This window comes from Ruditapes philippinarum, unplaced genomic scaffold, assembly GCF_026571515.1.
Source record: "Ruditapes philippinarum isolate M1 unplaced genomic scaffold, ASM2657151v2 ctg126_1_1_1_1, whole genome shotgun sequence".
Taxonomy (NCBI): Eukaryota; Metazoa; Mollusca; class Bivalvia; order Venerida; family Veneridae; genus Ruditapes; species Ruditapes philippinarum.
In genome coordinates, this window is record NW_026858637.1 from 497,901 (window position 1) to 518,526 (window position 20,626).

Consider the following 20,626-nt stretch of genomic DNA (forward strand, 5'->3'; position numbering starts at 1 on the left):
CGTTTTTATTAAATGGCTTTATTACACTCCTGCGCCAGGGTTTATGTGATAAATATATATATAAGTAAAATCTCTAACTTGCCGTATATAATCAAAAACGCTATTTTAAATTTGCCGTAGCTTTCGGCCTTGCGGCCTTCTTCAGCAGCATTTATTTTACATACAAATATATCAAACAAAACAATGAAAGTGATATATATATATATTTAATGCACAAATCTGTGAAAATTCAGTAATTTAACCTTCAAGGTCATTAGAGAGTCCAAATCAATTTGAGTTTGATAAACATGAAGGTCTTGTCCTTATGAATGTTCTGTTATAATATGAAGTCGGTCCATTCATTAATAGGAAAGTTACAGCCAGTTACAGCCAAAAAAATGAAAATTTCAATAATTTGGCCTTCAAAGTCAAGGTCATTTATGAGTGAAGGTCAAGGTCTGTCTGGTTATTTTAAGGGTTATCCTTGAAGATTATTATGTTCAAGTTTGAAGACAATCCATTCAAAAATAACAAAGGTACAGTCGATAATAGCAAGAACAAGCAAAAAATTTGGACTTTTGACCTTGAGGGTCAAGGTCATTTATGGATGAAGGTCAAGGTTAGTGTGGTCTACTGAAAGGTCTAGTCCCAAGGGTTGTTTTGGCCAAGTATGAAGACAATACACCAAAAATAAACAAGAAACATGGCAATGCCACGAAACCAGGTTTTCAATTATCACCATTGTAGATAAATATGTTGTATTTGAAATACAAATACAAGCAACAAACAATGTAACTATGTGCAATGTAAAACATGAATAATGTAGGAGGAATTGCCACAGAAGAAGTGTTCACTATATATTCTGTATAAGGAAAAAAAATAAAGGGCCATAATTAGGTCAAAAATTATCCAATCACTAAAAGCCGACAATATGCGCCGGGGCACTTGATAACAAAGCTTCTGAGAAAGTTTGGTCAAAATCCGTTGAGAAATGTAGGAGGAGTTGCGCACGAAAGAAATTGTTTACTATATATTCTATATAAGGAAAAAAACCCAAAGGGCCAAAATTAGGTCAAATATTATCCAATCACAAAACCCCGACAATATGCGCCAGGGCACTTGATGACAAAGCTTCTGTGAAAGTTTGGTCAAAATCAGTTGAGAAATGTAGGAGTTCAGCACAAGAAATTGTTCACTATATAAATTATTCTATATAAGGAAAAAAAACAAAGGGCCATAATTCGGTCAAATATTATCCAACAATATGCGCCAGGGCACTTGATGACAAAGCTTCTGTGAAAGTTTGGTCAAAATCCGTTGAGAAATGTAGAAGGAGTTGCGCACAGAAGAAATTATTCACGCCCGCCCACGGACATACCTCAATCTAATAACCAGTTTTTTCCTACGGAAAACCTGGTTAAAAAGTTATGATCCAGGTACAAGTTTGCGGACGGCAACGGCACCGGCGACTATAACAATACCTCTACTTTTTTTTTCAAAAAAAGTCGAGCTAAAAATTAAATTCAGATAAACAGACTCGATAATTGTTTACCTTTAAATATCCTTATTACAATCTTTTATTACTTTGTATTTACTAGTAAAAAGAGCAAAATAAACACCAATAAATTGCTCCTATTCTAAAAAATCCTATTTCAAGTAATATTGTTAGTACCATAAAAAGTTGTTATTTACTTTGGTATAAATTGAACAGAGGTGTGAAAGGCAACAAAAGACTGGTGTGTCTTAAATGAAAGATGATTGCATTGTATTACAGTTGACTGGTTACTAAACAATAAGATATGACATTAATATATGTTGTAAAAATGTAATGTTAACTTTAAAGTAAATAATGACTTTATTTCTTTGCAGAATGACGTTTGCAATTATTTTGTTTGAGACTGTGTATTTATTCAAACTTTGATGAATATATAAAAGTAATGGTACCGATACTTAATTACTTCCTAAAATAAAGTACTGGTACTGCAGTACCGAGCTAAAATCTAGTACTGGTAATGGTACTGCATAACTTGGCAAGTACTGGTACTGGTACTTAAGTACTAAACCCTTAGTACTGATGCTGCTCTGATTGTAACACATTAATCACATATTGTATGTTTGCTTTACATACAGTGCTTGTAGACAATATACTATGTATAAGTCTTACTAGCTAAATTGTAACAGATAATTTTTGCCTTGTCTGAGGATTTCAGCAACCCCCTAGTTGCTCTCCCTGTTGAGCTATATGGACTGCTAGAAATACTAATCTATAAACAAATTAAAACAAACTTAATATTGTTAAGGTAAGTTTATTATTCTCTTTCTTGGCAAGTAATTTCATTCTTACTTTTAAACACAAAACAACTGGAATAATGCAGTTTTACCTGCCATCTCTTCAATAATTCATCTACTAAATAATTATGCATAAATGCGCCAGAAAAAAATATATTATATATAATACTTTATAACAATCATCATTTTGTACAATACAATTTTTTTGGGAACCAGTCTAAATAACTGAATAACAAATTTAATACACAAACATTACTGGAATGTATCTAGAGTAACAAACGTCAAGAAAATATCTAAATAGTCATTAGTTAAAAATAATGTATTCTTTTTTAAAATGTATGTGGGTTTATATTTATACAGTATTCACAAATTATGTTTGTAAGTGGATAAATATTTTCATTTAGCAATCCATTTTGTTTTCAAAGCGTTTCTGGCACTTTGTGCAAAGATTTTTCTTTGCAACATGTTTTTACAACTGGAAAAGAGCATGTAAAAATGTCTCTTAAAGGTGAATAAAATAAAGACAAAATACAAATTAAAAGTTTAAAGGGAGAGAAAGTAAAAAATTTAATTCCTTCGCTAAAAATATGAACTTAAAAACATTTTTCATTTAACATAACGACATTTATCATAGATCATATAAAAACCAACAGAAATATTAATTTCTTCCTCTTTTTAACATTGACAATAATTATATTTTAACTATTAGTTGTACTTAATCACCATGCAAAAACTAACACAATTTAATCTTACATGTTTCTAAAATTATGTTATTATACCATTCAGTAAAGTTTTGAGTGACTGAACAAGGAAAAGAAAAATATATGTTTTTATCAAATGTCTAACTATACTGGCCAGTTTAAAGTGCATTATAATCTAATCATATTTACATGTATCATGGTGTTATACTGACATGTCCTGTCTATAATAATGTGCCTGCACATTTGGTTTGAAATGAAAACAAAACAACCAGTCAAATTGTTTAACTGATATCCCATTGTAATATGATACCAATCTTCTAAGATTAAGAAATGGCAAAAATATATGGATGGATAATGATGGCAATTGGTGAGCGTCATTTTCCTATTGACATACTTGTCATTTTCATACACTCAGTCCTAAATTATGGAGATAGATTGACAAAGATGTTACACCATTTCAATATCACCATGTTGATTCAACTGTCTGAAGATTACATGCTTCAGGTGAGCATTACAAGATATAATTTGTATAACTGTGAATTTATTTAAAGTGTATAAAGCTATAAATCTGCTGCAAAAATCTATGTTTGAATTTTGAAAAAAAAATACTTCCAAAATACTTGTACGAAATAAAAACGAATTGCACTTGCACAAACCATTGCTAAACGGATAAAACCCCACTAAAATTAGCAAAATAATATTTTGTTCCGGAACATTTTATTCTGTTTATGTACATTATCCATGTGTATTAAATATCAGAGACATTCTATGTTACAACTTTTTCGGGAATCAACCATTTAATAATGGAACCAACATAATTTTACTGTTTATAAATTTTATAAAAATATTTCATGCATATAGATTTATACCCTTTAAATATGTTATTTAAAATTAACAAACAGATCTGTAAAGGATAACATACTTTCCTGATTACAAATAGTAAAATAAAAACAGGATACAGATAATGATTCAGAAACAAATATTCAGCAAATCAAATAGAATCTATTAAAAGTCAAAACTGATTTTTTAAATAATAAGAATTTCTTTTTAAAAATTCTAGATGACTTTATCTATGATAATAAAAACAGAAATAAAGTGGTTACTTAAATGAATTTATACTTCAAATAATTGCTTTAGTAGACAAATAATTATAAATTGGCCCTGTACAGTTTTAATCAAGGCAAAAAACAATTACAAGTGAAACACAATGTTTTATAAAACAATATATATGACTCATTATTATCTTATTCATTCTAACAAAGAACAATTCAGCCAAAACAAAAACATGTGTAATTTTTGTCAATTAACTGTCAAAACACTCAAATGACATTTCCTTGAAGGGAAGTTTTTGTGCATAATTTCTATCAGTTTATAACTGTCTTATTTTTTACAGGAACTCAGATTGTTAATGTATAAGTCTATTTGTCAAGGAAAATGTGGAAATGTTTTATGTTTATTTCACTTTATTCTGTTATCCTATTTTTGTCTAATCAAATCTATTACATCACAAAATCTATGGTTGAACAAGTTAATGACTAAACTTATAATATATATGAACAAAGCTTCAATTTTACACTTTTGTCAAAAATTATTAAAATGCACTGGAAAGTGAGAAGTAACAGTTCAAACTGGAGTGTTCTCCCTTCCCCCAAAAAACACTGTATTCAGTAGTCTCCATATACATTAAAATTATAAATGAAAAATTATTGTAAAATATACAATCTTTTGCCTCACAAATTATGTAGAATTTTGTTAGATCCTTAAAATTCTCCTTTTTTTGCACTTACGTTATTCAGTTACTTCATTACTAAGTAAGTTTGTTTCAAAAATTTATTCTTGAAACACTAATTTCTTCCTCACATACTTTGTTTTATTTCAAGGTGTATAAAATCACATTCTACAAGAAATTTTCAATGATAAAATCACTATTATAATAAATGCATGAAGTGAATAAAATTCCAAAGTAAACATGGACTAACAACTTCTGACAAGTCCATCATAAAATCACAACCATAAACATTTTCTGGAATGCTCTTAGTCATCATTAAAGAAATGGCTTATTTCAGCATACACACTATAAAATGTTAAATATTTATATATTATAATATTTTGCACACAATATTGATTACATATTACAACTTAAAAATGTATCTACCATATATGCATGTATATATATAAATATATGTTTGACTGTATTATTAGTTATCAGAGTAAATAATGTTCCAGCATCTAATTTACTTTAAATTCTATATTCTTGTTCACTATGTCTTTATTTTGAAATAAAAGACAACTGGAATCTCAATTAAACAACCATCACACTGGACTGATAAAAGAAAATGGTTAAATCAAACAAATTACACTTAATCACAAGACACATGTAGTAAGTGTTATGTATATATAATATACACACTTTGATATACAAGTTATTCTGATGAAATCTCAGATAAATTCCAATCACAGTTTGGTATTTTTTCTCAGAAGAAAAAATATCTATGTAACAGTTTCTGTATTTATTTCACTCATTCGTAACCATCTTTAGAACCAACAAAATATACTTTGAATCTCTGTTGCTTCAATCTGCTGTGCTTACATAATATTTTAAACAAACTATGTCTTATGTACACATTTTGTTTTATTTAAATTCCATTTAAATTTGTATTTTCACATAACTTTCATAATCGCTCTGAAGCTACAATATTATCAGACACATTGTTTTGCCTAATAGCAGCTTTTTTAATAGACCTTTCCAGGTTCATTCTGTGTCCAACCTGTGTCACGCCAAGATCTATATAATTATTTCTCGATAATGCTACCAATTTTTTTCCATCAATACAATTACGCTGAAAGCTTGGTTTGTATTGGCTCATACTCAAACTATCCAACCAATCAAGAACATCATTACATAACCACTCATCAACTGGTTTGTCATTATAAGTTTTACCAGTTTTCTTAAATTTTCCATTATCATTTCCAAATTCTGGAGGCGGAGGTATCACAGAAGAATCTCCGTCATCAAAACCTGGTGGAGGCGGAGCTATAACATCATCATATCCATTGCCCCGCCCATCACCTGACAATGATGACAGTGTTGACAGAGAAGAAACAAGACTTGCTGTGTCTGGAGAAAATGCTGGACTATGTTGTTGACTCATGTCAGTCCCACTGTCAGAAGAAAAATTTGCTGGTGGGGGAATAATCTCTAATTGCACAACTGTATTTTCTATATTTCCCCCATCTCTAAATCCTGGTGGAGGTGGAGGAATATTGTTTAAATCTGCTGTAGTACCATTTTTATCTATATCACCATTCATATTAGTAACAGCCTTCACTTTAACTAAACCTTGTGGTGACTGAAATTCTGTGTATGCCTGATCACCACTTTTTGTTAATTTAGGTTTTGCTGAAACAGGAGGTGATTTATCTTTATTATTCACAGGCTTTATTTCTATTGTTTTTGTTTGTAATTTCTCTTTTTCTGGTGATGATGATTTTGATTCTGAAGATTTCTGTTTTCGTTGCAACCACTCTTGTCTTCTTTTCTCTGCTAATGCAATGTAATCCGATTGTCCATTAACATTTTTCTCATTGTTCACTTTTTCTGAGTTTTCTAATGTTCTATTTTCTGCATTGATCTTACTATCAGATTTAACAACTCCTAATGGAGTTGCTTTCTCAAGAGGTGTTGGTTTAATTTTCAAACTTTCCTGCGTATTAACTTTGGCACTGTTTGTAACACTTGTTTGTTTTGAAAGAGGTTTTGGAGTGAATTTTGGTTTGATTTCACTAAGCCCAGTAACATTTACTGGCTTCACTTTAAAACTGAATTCTTCTTTTGTTGCAGCTTCCTTTGTAGCTGGTCCTGTTTTGTTTACAATTGACTGAACTTTAAAATTGAGTTTATTTTGAGAAATACCATTAGCATTGTTATTTGTTTTTGTATCTGTCTCTTTCTTGGTACTTTTTGCCCCAGCCAACTGGAATCTTGCTGCTTGAAGTTTCTTTGTTTTTTGCAATCTACTTTCAATATCATCAATCACAGACGATTCTGACTGCTGTTCAAGCTTTTCCCGTCTTTTAGCCACTGCCGCCAAGATGGCAGCTTGATTTGAGTCTTTAATGTTTGCAGGTGAAGAAGATTTAGGTTTCTGTTCTGTCATTTTGATACCCTCATTCTGCATACGCTCTTGCCTCTTTGCAACTGCAGCTGCAATAGCATCTGTTGGAACTGTAACTGGAGCAATGTAGTCTGCTTTCACAACAGATTTACTCTTAATGATCTGGTCATAACTTGGTGCTGGGGGAGGAGGTGGTGGTGGAGGAGGAGGTGGAGCCGCTGCTGCTTCTTGAGATGGTATTTGTCTTGGTGAAGGTGTGGTTTCAAAATCTGGAGGTGGCGTTTCTGGAAGGGGTGGAGCCTCAGATTCTTCAATATCTTGTTGCCTTTGCAGAAGTTGCACATTCACCTCTGCTTTTACTGTCATTACCTGTGATGACTGAGTAGGAGGAGCAGGAGCAGCTGACTTTCTCTGTTTTGGAGATTGTGATCCTGGTGCTGGTGGAACTGGTGCAGGGCCATCTGGTCGAGGTGGAATTACAAAACCTTGTGGTTGTGCACTGAATTTCTCTTCTGAAGGAATAGATGTGTGAATTGTGTACCTTTTAGTCTGAGGCGGTGCAACAGTGCTTTTTTCACCAACAGAAATCACTGTAACAGACTGTTTCTTTGGATCACGGATTCTAACCGGAGAATTTGGTTTCTCCTCACCACTGTCACTATCATAATCAGGTTCTGGTTCATATAAACTAGAGTTTCTCTTTTTTAGTTTTTCTTTCCCTTCTGCTGTTATCAGAAGTTTTGCATTAGGATGTTTCTTTAAAAATCCTGCAGCATGGTCCAGAACTTTATCCTCTGCAAATGATACATTTTGTTTATCAGATTCTTTGACCAAGACAGCACCTGCACTTGGTGTGCGCTGGTGACCTGATTTGTGTCCTGACCCTGCAGATGGCTCTTCACTCAATTTGGCTGAAGCACCTGGTCTAAAGCTTGACTCATACGGTGAATCAGGACTATCAACCTTATTTGTAAGAACTTTAACACTTGCATAAGGTGACTGTTTACTTGTGTTTATAGTTACCACCTCACTTGAGGACGAATCTCCTGACTCACTTTTTGGTGGTTTTGGTGCCTTCTTCTTTGGAGAGTTTGTCTCCTCAGGGGGAGGGGGTGGAGGACCTTTAGGTCTCATCTGGACCCCAGTTGGAGAAGATGGCACATTTCCTACTTGAACAGTATACACATTTTTCTGTTCACTGGATTTCTTATCAGGAACTGTTGGGGTTGCATAGATTATGTTTTTCCGCAGTTTAGATTCATTTTCTAATAAATCTGGTGTGCTTCTTGATTTTGATTTCTCAAGTTTACCATCAATTCCTATGTTATCCATATCAACACATGACACACGCTTAGCTGCAGTTCTACTTCGTATTGAAGCTGTCTTTTTTTCTTCAGCCTCTTTCTGACTCTGAATAGCCTCATCAAGTTTGTCTAAAATAGAAAAAAGAAATTAACAATACATTGTTATCAAAACTGCTCCTTCAGTCAATATCTTTCTTTGGTGCAGGAATTAAATTAGGGAGAAATAAGTTAAAGATCTACTGCAAGTGTTAATAATATCAGCTAGTTTAGAAATATACATATGAAAATGGTCTCTGTTTTATGTAAGAACATCCAACTGTTACCATTACAATGCTAAATTTGTGTTATGAACTTGTCCTCCTCTGAATTTAAAATTATCCATTGTCAATTTATGTTACTATAAAAATACACAAATGTGCCAACAATTAAAAGCCTGGATAGACAATAATCTCCAAACAAATGAAGCATCAGCATTTGATATTAATATATATTCTATTTTTTTGTTGGTTGGGTTTTAAGTCACACAAACACTGCACTAGTCATATGGCCACCTTCTAGCTTTACTGGTGGAGGAAGACGTCAAATGCCCCCAGTTTATCATTGCTATGATACAAAAAGTACAACATTTCTTCACTGATCAATGTTTACAAATGTTTCATGTTAAAACTGCTGGGATGAGTATCTTAATATTGGATACTGATTGTTTCACTAGAAATGTCAAGTTTTTTATACTGCAAATCTCATTACAATACAAATATGACTGTAATATTGAAACAAACAGCAATTTAAGTTGTTATATTGATTATTGATGTTGGGAACAGCTTATTGCACAATTCCTGTAATAGAAGAAATGTCAGGTGATAAGAGTGGGGAAGTCATATCATTTTCAACTCGGAAAACATTTCACTCCAGGACATTTACTGAATCATCTCCCCTTATACAGAATATCTAGTTAATTATGATGGATTATTTTGTTCAATATATCCTAGTTTATAATTTGAAAACCATTCCATGCAGATTTTTGTAAAACAGCTTGATATCCTGTTTTTAATAATAACATATATGCATTTCAAGATTTTAGTTTGAACTAAACTTAACAGGATAATATTGCCACAAAATTTGTTTTCAAGTGAAATTTGAAGTTTCCAATTTAAAACTAATGTTTATATAGTTTCAAAATGGAAGTTGTAAGTAGAAACAAAACTTTTTTGAAAAGTAAGTTATGTTAGCACTGCTGGCAATAATTTGTTGAATACTAAAATCTATTTATTTCTTTTATACCACAATCCATAAAACTAAGAAATGAACAGTTTCCAATTCAAATATGGACAAGTCCATTTGTCATCTTTAGCAAGTTTTGGTCTAAATACAGCTCAACCATATATATTCTTTTGACAAATCTTATTCAAACCTAGTGAGATTATATGCATGATTTCAAAAATATTAAGCTGTGATAACATTACACAAATTTTCACATAATTGGACAGGTATACAGATGAAAGAGATAATTCAAGTGCTGTAAAGCAATTCTTATTCATCTAGAACCAATTTCTTTAATTCTTTTTATCTTTTTTATTGGGGGTGGGGGAGGTGGTTGAGGGTGGATTGTACACAAGATGACTGGGTATACACACATGAAAGATGCAATGTACCACATAAATAGTCATTACTGGATATTTTAACCCTTTCATTGTTGTCCTGTCTTGATTTATGTCAGCCTATTAGTAGTTAAAGGGATCTCAGTATCAAAATACTTAATTTGAGCAGACAATAGTATGAATGTAGATGGGTTTTAAGTCACAAGGACAGGTTAACTGGTGACTTTTCAGCTTTTGCTGGTGAAGGAAGATCTCAGGTGCTCCTCTTTATTTTAGGCATGAGTGAGCATCTGAAGTCTACATCCACCAGAAGAACCACTGAAATTCCATAAGCACAGGATAGCTTTCTCAAATGAAAGAATTCAAAGTCCCTGGCAGGATTAAAACCCCAGTGGTGAAAGGAAAGTTTGAAGTCAACAACCTTAGCTCATGGATGACTAGTAGCAAAAGTATACAAATGTGCTCACTCTATAAACCCATATATATATATATATATATTAAAACGTGATAAATGTTCCTTGTGCAGTGTTCAAATAGATAAAATTATAATGTTTAAGAAATAACAAACTCTATGTAAATTAGGTAGCTTTCAATGCTTTCTTCGCATATCTTCAGCAGAAACTTTAATCTATTAAAGTTTCGGCTGAAGATATGCGAAGAAAGCATTGAAAGCGCTACCGAATTTACATAGAGTTTGTTATTTCTTAAACATTATAATTTTTATCTATATATATATATATATATATATATATATATATATACATACGTGTAAATATATATATATGTATATATATATATATATATATATATATATAAAAAGAAGTTCGATTCCTTGTGTGGATCTCATGTATAAAAAAAGTATGTTTTGGGAAATGCAGAGTACAAAGTTCTTTAATTTTTAGTTTATATAGTTTAGACTATACGTTACTGTCTGAAGATATGTAGAAACATTTGAAAGCGCTAACAGAAATAAACGTATAAAAAATTAAAGAACTTTGTACTCTGCATTTCCCAAAACATACTTTTTATATATATATGCATATAAATATGCAATGGCTATGTTTTCAGGACTAGTCTGCTAGGCGCTGTGCCGTAATTGGTCTGGCATTTGGTGGTATGTGTGTATTATTTCTGCTTGTATGTGAATCATGCAGTTGTCTGGTCAAGCTACACAGAAATATGCACAGAATGTCCTGGTTCAATACTGGTGGCATGACAGAAAGTTTACTTATATGGGGCATTAAGATGTATACAATATTTTGAAGACCTACCCATAGCAGCCATTTCATCACTGATTGCTTGACCTTCTGACCTTGACATTGACAAGGAAGTCCTTGGGTCTCTTTGTGGAGGGGCAGGAGCTGAAAATACAGATATTCAAACCTAGACGTTAATAACTAAACTGTACTTTATCAACTAAGTTAAATGCATTACATCTTTAAATGCTGAACCAAACCCACATTCAGAAAGCGATCTAGCAAAAATATGATCAGATTATTTGAGCATTCAGCAATTAACAATTATATTTTCCATGGACATCAAACTCATTTATTGACAGTCTTATATTTGAGTATTTTATTGTATCAAGAAATACAAGATTTGGAAGAATTAAGGTCAGACTATAAAAACTTTCTATTTCTGTACTGACAACTTACCTTTCTTTTTCCTATTCGGCATTGTCAATGATTTGTCTTGATGAACAAACCAGTCCTGTGACCTACTGGCTGGTTTCACAGTAACAACTTTCATGGCTAGTGTGTCACCAGTGCTGCGAATCAAGTGAACAACACGATCATGTGATGCTCGCACAACATTCTCTCCATTGATCTGAAATTGGTTATTTTTAGAAATTCAAATTATCTTCAAATTAACAATGGTTCTTAATTTAGTTATGAGGTATAACACTATAAAGTTTTAAAATCTGAGTAGCCTGGACTGCTTAGATCCTGAAGGCATAACTTAGTCATTACAACCACTAGCTAAACTAACTTAAACCTGCAAAAAGAAGTTTTTTCAAATATTTATCTGTGCTTAAAATTCAATTTATAAAAAAAAGACTTCTAAATTTGGGCATTCAATATTTTTACATGTACAATGTACCGGTAATATATGTAAATACTTATTACATATCAAAAATGCATTAAACAGGTGTAAATACTTAATGATGTGCTAATATAACTAACTCTATTTGCAATTCAAGGAAGTAAAAACAGGAACAGTTTTTATCTTTATATATGTTGAACTTCCCAAAAAATGTTGAATTCACATTTTTACTTCAATGACCGACTTCAATTTGATAAAGTTTGATACAAAATGCTTTATTATAAGATAAAATGGTCCAAGTACCAAAGTATGTGTCAAAAATAAACAGTAGCACATATCTATAAGGCTCAAACGCAGTTTAATTTCATATCTCTAACCATGAGCAATCTAAGTTTTAGTTATTGAGGACTTATCAATGTGACCTATAAAAGTTGGCAATAAACCAAACTAAGGTATGTCCCTCCCTGTATGTAAATATAATAAAGTTGAAGACACAAGCTTTATTGTATATCAATTAAACTGTCCATACTTTATATGGTTCATCTCAAATATAATCCAATCTTAATGTAATACAGTAAACTGCATCAATTTTAGTATTAACAGCATTATACAAAATGTAAATTTGAACAAGATTGCGAATTAATTAAAAATAGAAACTGTATATAGAATATAGGACAATATTGTGTTTTACAAAAGAAATATAGATATATTATGTATTTGAATAAAGCTTATCTGTTTTTCATTGCAGACATTTTGACAACAGACATTCTGATACAATAAAATAATGTCATTGAAAACAACAACTTAAATCAAGGAAAAACCCTATTCCTTACAATAAGAACATTATATTTCACTGACATAATGTTTCATTTAAATGACTTTATGATAGTTGAAAGATATATCAATAAATAATCTCTTTAAAATATAAGAAAAAATTTGAAAATTATACCTCTAATATAAAGTCACCTCCTTTGAGTCCAGCTCTGTCGGATACACTTCCTGGATCCACGCTATCCAGGTACTGTAAGGCAGGAAATTCTGCTGTAGGTCTGAAGTCCAATTCTCCACTTGGCTTGAGTTGAGCTGAAAATAAATAAAAAAAATATTGTATATTAGTATGAGTCTTAAAAAATATTTACAATAATAGTATGTTTTGCATTTCATAAGAAACACATTTATATATGAAACCAATTTATTATAAGTTAAAGTAATCAAGACTTAGGGAAACTAAAATAATGTTGGCAAATTTTTCAAAGATAAGCTAATTTTATTTTTCAGATAACAAGAACATTAGAAGTTTGTGATTAATGTGTGACTATATATGTATATATGACATCAATAGCAACAAGTAAGTGTATGCTTCAAAGTACCTGAACTGAACGGTTCAAACGTTACACTGACCCCTGTCACCCCGGCCCTAGAATTCCGGTCCTGCTGAACTATGTTACCCATACTAAAATCCTAGCTTCTAACTGTTAATAACTTCCCAAATCAAGTATTTTAAGATAAAATGTTACATTATTGTTAAGAAAACAACCATTTTTCTTGCATTCTTATGTTCTAATCTTTTAAGCAGGCTTAGATTCTATGATAGGGTATTATTTACATGATTGAAGATTCTTTATAATTAACAGTTTTCATCATATTTTCAGTAAATGATTGTGGACAAAATATGTAGTACAGGTTGAAAAAAATATTTTTCTTCTTAGCTTTACTAGTTTTTTTCTTTATTATAAAATGACAGAAATACATTCATTAATAATATTAAGTTACTTGTCCACAGTCTGAACATTATATGGATTTATAACATATGCATGCATTTTTTGAAGGGCATCTCTGAAGTGTATTAAGATTTCTCACAGAACTTTGATTAAAAATTGTTCAATCACTCTCTGTTAAAATGGACTGATTTACAACATCTTTGCTTAAATAAATTAGTTTGTGATGCTAATTGAAAGGTTAATATATCAGCTGTAAGGTTATGCTGTAGCAATTTCAAGATACCAAAATGAATAATTTAGTAGATGACTATAGGAGAATTGATGGACAACATGATGTATGAACTGGTCAGACAAAGATTTGGACATAGTCATCTAAACTGACTTCATATATCAATCAGCACAATACAAAATAATGAAACTGTTCCATTAATCTGATAGAAGAGATGCAAGATGAGATGTTGCATAGAAACTTAACCAATACATAAACTTTTGTCTATCTGCATAATACAAATCACTTTCAAATATCATTAGGACATTGCCTGTTTTACATGTAATATAAATTATCCATTACATATTTATTTTTATCACATAAAATAAATATACAAAACACTGATAAATTCAACTCCCCTTTAATTCGCCAAAATTGCCAATGTTCAGTTGAGGAAAAGTTAGAAAGTACATTCTTGATTAACAAATGAAAGTACAGTAAAACTGTCTGATAGTGGCTGGTCAGTGACAGACTGGACATTGTGATTGTTATTTTCTCACCATATCATAGCAAGACTGACAGCAAGGTGACTCTATGATATATTACCTTTGTGTACAGTAATACACCTTGATCTTTATTGTGTTGCTTTAGTTACATTTACAATAAAAACACAGGTGATAATTCAACTTAAAAATATTTTTAAAAGAAACATGTCCATAGACACAGATACTCCTATATTTCACTGTTTAGTCAGTGGTTCACATTTCACTGTTCTTTCAGTGGTTCACATTTCACTGTTCTGACAGTGGTTAACATTTCACTGTTCTGTCAGTGGTTAACATTTCACTGTTTTGTCAGTGGTTAACATTTCACTGTTCTGTCAGTGGTTTAAACATTTCACTGTTCTGTCAGTGGTTAACATTTCACTGTCCTGTCAGTGGTTAACATTTCACTGTCCTGTCAGTGGTTAACATTTCACTGTCCTGTCAGTGGTTCACATTTCACTGTCCTGACAGTGGTTAACATTTCACTGTCCTGTCAGTGGTTCACATTTCACTGTCCTGACAGTGGTTAACATTTCACTGTCCTGTCAGTGGTTCACATTTCACTGTCCTGTCAGTGGTTAACATTTCACTGTCCTGTCAGCGGTTCACATTTCACTGTCCTGTCAGTGGTTCACATTTCACTGTCCTGTCAGCGGTGAACATTTCACTGTTCTGTCAGTGGTTAACATTTCACTGTTCTGTCAGTGGTTTAAACATTACACTGTTCTGTCAGTGGTTTAAACATTACACTGTTCTGTCAGTGGTTTAAACATTTCACTGTTCTGCCAGTGGTTGACATTTCACTGTTCTGCCAGTGGTTGACATTTCACTGTTCTGTCAGTGGTTGACATTTCACTGTTCTGTCAGTGGTTGACATTTCACTGTTTTGTCAGTGGTTGACATTTCACTGTTCTGTCAGTGGTTGACATTTCACTGTTTTGTCAGTGGTTGACATTTCACTGCTTTGTCAGTGGTTGACATTTCACTGTTTTGTCAGTGGTTGACATTTCACTGTTTTGTCAGTGGTTAACATTTCACTGTTCTGTCAGTGGTTAACATTTCACTGTTCTGTCAGTGGTTCACATTTCACTGTTTTGTCAGTGGTTAGACAGAAAGCAAGACAAGGTAACAGAGGGATTGATGAACAATAGTAAATGTACATCCCCATTCCCCAAGTTACGGGGCATAATAAATATTGCATAACAGTAATATTAACCTTTGTTTTTATTTCTGTAGGTTAAATTCATAGAATAAAAAAGTTCATATATTGTGTACAATTATAACAATATTGTTGTACCTGAAGTTACAAAATGATCATCCTCTAAGTTACTACACCTACGAAAGCAACTGTCAACAGATTTACTCCTTCTACCATGCTCCCTGAATATATTCATTTTTTTAACTTTCCTCCTTAATCTATTCATATCTATAATATGTTGCTAAATTCTTCAATTACTGATTAAATTTGTTAACACAGCACATTTAAGTTACATTCATTCATTGAAAAATTAATCCTGAAAAAGCACACAAATATCCTTGCATTGTACTAATTTCATTAAACTAGCTAGCTGTCAATGGCTACTTGTTGGATACTATTAAATTAAACAGGTAAATTAAAATTATTGTTACAATTAAAGAATGCTTAAGTCTTTAAATAGTAAATGTGATTTGTGTGAGAATAAGTCAGATATATGGTTTGGTGGCAGCTGGTATTATATTTTACATCTTTTTACATCAAATAAACGAGTCCAGACCAATCAATGAATCCAAGCTGATGCCGTGTATGATAAATTTATCAATCATATACTGTATTTCAGACCAGTTTTACCCATAATTATGTGAAATGAAACAAAATTTATAATGACCATTTTAATCCATGTGAGAAAGTGGTTGGAACCCTTAAAAATGTGTTTTACAGGTAATAAGTCTAAAGCTTATTGTAAAGTTAAATGTAAATAACTTAAGATGAATATATTTAATGAATGGACAGTTTATTGTCAAATACACTGACAGATCACAATGTCAAAAGGAAGAGACATCAAAGTAGAATGTAAAAGTGTAGGAATTAAATGTGTCTGAATATAGATAGACCATATGTAGCTGTCTCAACATAGTAATACAGTCAATTTGATCACTTTGATACTTTCTTTATCTATATATTACCTAGTCGTTTATTATGTTTAGTTATTTTAACCCTTAACCTGCTGGCATCATACTGACCAGTGCAGACCATACTGACCAGTGCAGACCAAGATCAACTGGTATTCTCTGCTGTTTGATCATGGTCTGCACTTTTCACTTTATAGTAAGTTTTCTGATCATTAATATCTAAACTGTCAGGTCAATAACTCAAAAATTTTACAAAATATAATTTTAATTGAAACCAAACCTATCACTGAAGGTGATTAATACCCCCACCAGCAACTTTGACATTTTGAAAAATAAGTAGTCTGAACAAATTTGAACAAAAACTATCAACTGTGTACAAAGAAATATTTCAATTTATTGTAATCCTAACTGGGGTCTCCAAATAAGCTTGCTATACAAGTTTGATTACAATAGAAACCATTTTTCTATTTTTAATAACGGTGACCTTGATCTTGACCCCAGGGGGTCCAAATGCAATACCAGGCGGGATCTTCATATAAGCTTCCTATACACCAAGTTTGATAACAATATCCCATTCCTAACTCTAGTTATTGTCAAGAAACCATTTTTCTATTTTTAGTAACGGTGACCTTGACCTAGATCCAAGGGGGTCCAAATGCTATACCAACCCAGGTCTTCATATAAACTTGCTATACACCAAGTTTGATAACAATATCTCATTCTTAACTCTAGTTGTTATTGCCCAGAAACCTTTTTTCTATTTGTAGTAATGGTGACCTTAACCTTGACCCCAGGGGCCCAAATGCAATACCAACCCAGGTCTTCATATAAGCTTGCTATACGCCAAGTTTTATAACAATATCTCATCCCTAACTCAAGTTATTGTCCGGAAACCATTTTTCTATTTTTAGTAATGGTGACCTTGACCCCAGGGGGTCCAAATGCAATACCAACTGGAGTCTCCACATAAGGTTGCTATATGAGTGGCGGCATGGCCGAGTGGTTAATGCGTCGGACTAGTAATCTTATGATCGCTAGCCGTATGGGTTCAAACCCCGTCAGGGGTAAGTCGTTGTTTCCTTGAGCAAGAAACTTTACACTCATTGCTCAGTACCGGTTGGTTCCAGGAACGGATTCGAAAGTGTGTCTATAAGCTTATAGCTTCCTTCACAATCAAACTAAAATAAATTCTGTATAAACCAAGGTTGCTATATACCAAGTTTGATTACAATACCTCATTCCAAACTCTAGTTATAGTCCAGAAACCATGATGTGGACCAACCGACCGACGGACTGACCAACCAACTGATAGACCAACCGAAAAGCTGACTCCTATATACCCCCCTACTTAACTTTGTTTGTGGGGGTATAATTAATTTTTATAAACACTGCATTTCTCTTTGATGAAAGGCCTTGTTATACTTCTCCATTTTACTATTATTCCTATTCAAACAAGCAATTATCATAGTATTGCGAGCAATCCATAAGTCCCCTACCGGTAAGAGCCCAATCAACATTCTGAAGGGCCATTGGCCATTCACTTAGGTTCCTATTTTAAGTAAATTTGTTGAAAAAGTTCTTGAAAAGTGATCACAGGAAACAGTTTTTATGTACAGACAGATAGACTGAAGGACACTCTAAAGTTATTTTTTAAACATCCCTGTTATCAAAATGTAACATTTTTTTAAATCCTATCATGATTGAAGAAGTTGGAGTAAAAATTACCAATTTCTCAAAAAAAAGTCTAAGTTCAAAAGGGGCATAATTCTGGAAATAGTCTTGCTAGAGTATTGAACACTCACAAATGTTGAGTGACAACAAGAAACATTTATATGAAGTTTGAAGTAGATACATTCAGAAAAAGAAGTTATTAAAAAAAAAAACAATGTTTTCTTCATGAAAATTTTAAGTTCAAGGGAGGTAATTCTGATAAATTTTGTGCTAGAGTTGTAAACCTTGTCACATATGATGTGGTTGATGACAATCAACTTATATTTAAAGTTTGAAGAAAAAACCTTAAGAAATAAAGAACTTATAGTGAAAAAACTTAAAAACTAGAATCAGAAATCTTGAAATTCAGTCTATTTGTTGCCATAGCAACCAGAATTTTCAACATAGGAAGATAAAAAAGAATGTGCATAATTTCCATACTGCCATCTACCCATATGTCAAGTTTCATAAACATATTTTCAGTACTTTTTGTGTTATCACTGGATCCAGGTTATGTGTAAAATTTGCCATATTTTCAGTCTATTTGTTGCCATAGCAACCAGAATTTTCAACATAGGAAGAAAAGAAAAAGACGTGCATAATCTCCATACTGCCATCTATCCATATATCAAGTTTCATAAAAATATTTTCAGTACTTCTTGCGTTATCGCGGGATCCAGGTTATGTGTAAAATTTCCCATATTTTCAGTCTATTTGTTGCCATAGCAACCAGAATTTTCAACATAGGAAGAAAAGAAAAAGACGTGCATAATCTCCATACTGCCATCTATCCATATATCAAGTTTCATTAAAATATTTTCAGTACTTTTTGCGTTATCGCGGGATCCAGTTTTGTGGACGGACGGACTGACGGACGGACAGACGGACTGACGGACGGACGGACGGACAGACGGACAGACGGACGGAGGGTAAACCTAAAGTCCCCTCCGGTAAACCGGTAGGGGACTAATTATATTTTATTTGTTTTTCAGATTTTAAGCTTAAATGGTAATGTAACAGCATTAATGGCAAGATGCCTCTCCCTGTATCATAACTGCATCACATGACAGCATAATATAGTAATATTAAAGTGTTTTTTTAAAAGCCCCTAAACAATTGCCTATTTTTTTACATGACTCTAGTAACAATTTTCTTTCTATATTTACATGGTCAACGCCTTTTTGTAAATGAGGTCACATGATGAACATACTTGACTATACTGGCTAGAGGGAATTCCGTCATGAACTTATCATGTAAAACAATGTTTTAACCTTGTAAAATATGTGTAAAATCTTGACCTGAATAATCCTATGATGTAACAAACATTTATATTGTTCATGAGGTAATCAAAAAGGCATAGACAACAAAAAGACATTTCCATTACTGAGAAACTTTTTGAAAATTGCTTCTTTAGAAATTTTGAGTCAAATGACAGATTAATGAAGTTTTTAAGACTTTCTAATCAAGCCCGCAAGCTGTCATATACCAACTTTTTTTCCTTAAAATGTTTCTATTATTATACTCTAACAACATGCCAAGTTTATAGAAATTCTATTGAACAGTTTTAATTTTGCCTATTAGTCTTTATGAAAATTCCTGAAAATGTCTTTAAACAGGTTAAGGATTTAAGACCAATACTTACATTTAGCACCACGTAGCACAAATCCATATCCCTCACTTGCCCTCTGTAACACAACTGTTCTTGGACCATAGTCACTGAAATATATATTTGTAATATTGTAACATAAAAATACAAATCTCTTTCTTAATGGTATTTTAGTTACAGCTAATTTATGAGTGTAGACAAACAAAAATTTTAAAATAATTTTAAATTAAGACTAGAAATATTTCTATAGGACTGAGATGCCCCTACATACCACTGTTAGTCAATGTACTGAAGGAAAGCAGGACGAACATGGGCAAATCTCAAAACATTGACAATGTTTCATGCATTATTTGCAACTTGCAAATATGTAGGTCCAAAACAGTTTCACATTTTTGTCAAAAACAAAACAATATTCAAGCCTAACAGTTGGGTCAAAAGAAATGAATTATTTATATATATAAAATGATTAATAAGTTCAAATGAAAACACAAAAGAATAATGACTGTGATCACTAATAATAAAATAGCAAATATGTCATTGTTCAATATAAGAAAGCAGTTATGAAGGTATTACATGATAATTTGGCATGAATCACTATAACATGTATCATTTGGTTTAATCAAAATATTCATTTTAATGTCATTTGTTTAGCTCTACAGTGACAAACGAAGATTTATGATCAATCTTCTCAGCACTAA

General features: G+C 32.1%; 1 protein-coding gene across 5 annotated transcripts in view; it reads right to left on the reverse strand.

Annotated features, from left to right (window-relative positions):
* Positions 1-2,269: 2,269 nt before the first annotated feature.
* The window catches only part of LOC132753795 (SH3 and multiple ankyrin repeat domains protein 2-like), a 145,247-nt gene continuing 126,890 nt past the window's right edge, over positions 2,270-20,626 (reverse strand). For all 5 annotated transcript variants that reach the window (XM_060744314.1, XM_060744315.1, XM_060744319.1 and 2 more), the window contains 5 exons: positions 19,965-20,038; positions 12,979-13,112; positions 11,642-11,813; positions 11,258-11,347; positions 2,270-8,517 (listed from right to left, as the gene is read on the reverse strand). In XM_060744314.1, coding sequence (XP_060600297.1) covers positions 5,642-8,517; positions 11,258-11,347; positions 11,642-11,813; positions 12,979-13,112; positions 19,965-20,038 — 3,346 coding nt within the window. In that variant the 3' untranslated portion in view covers positions 2,270-5,641. The remainder of the gene's footprint in view (positions 8,518-11,257; positions 11,348-11,641; positions 11,814-12,978; positions 13,113-19,964; positions 20,039-20,626) is intronic.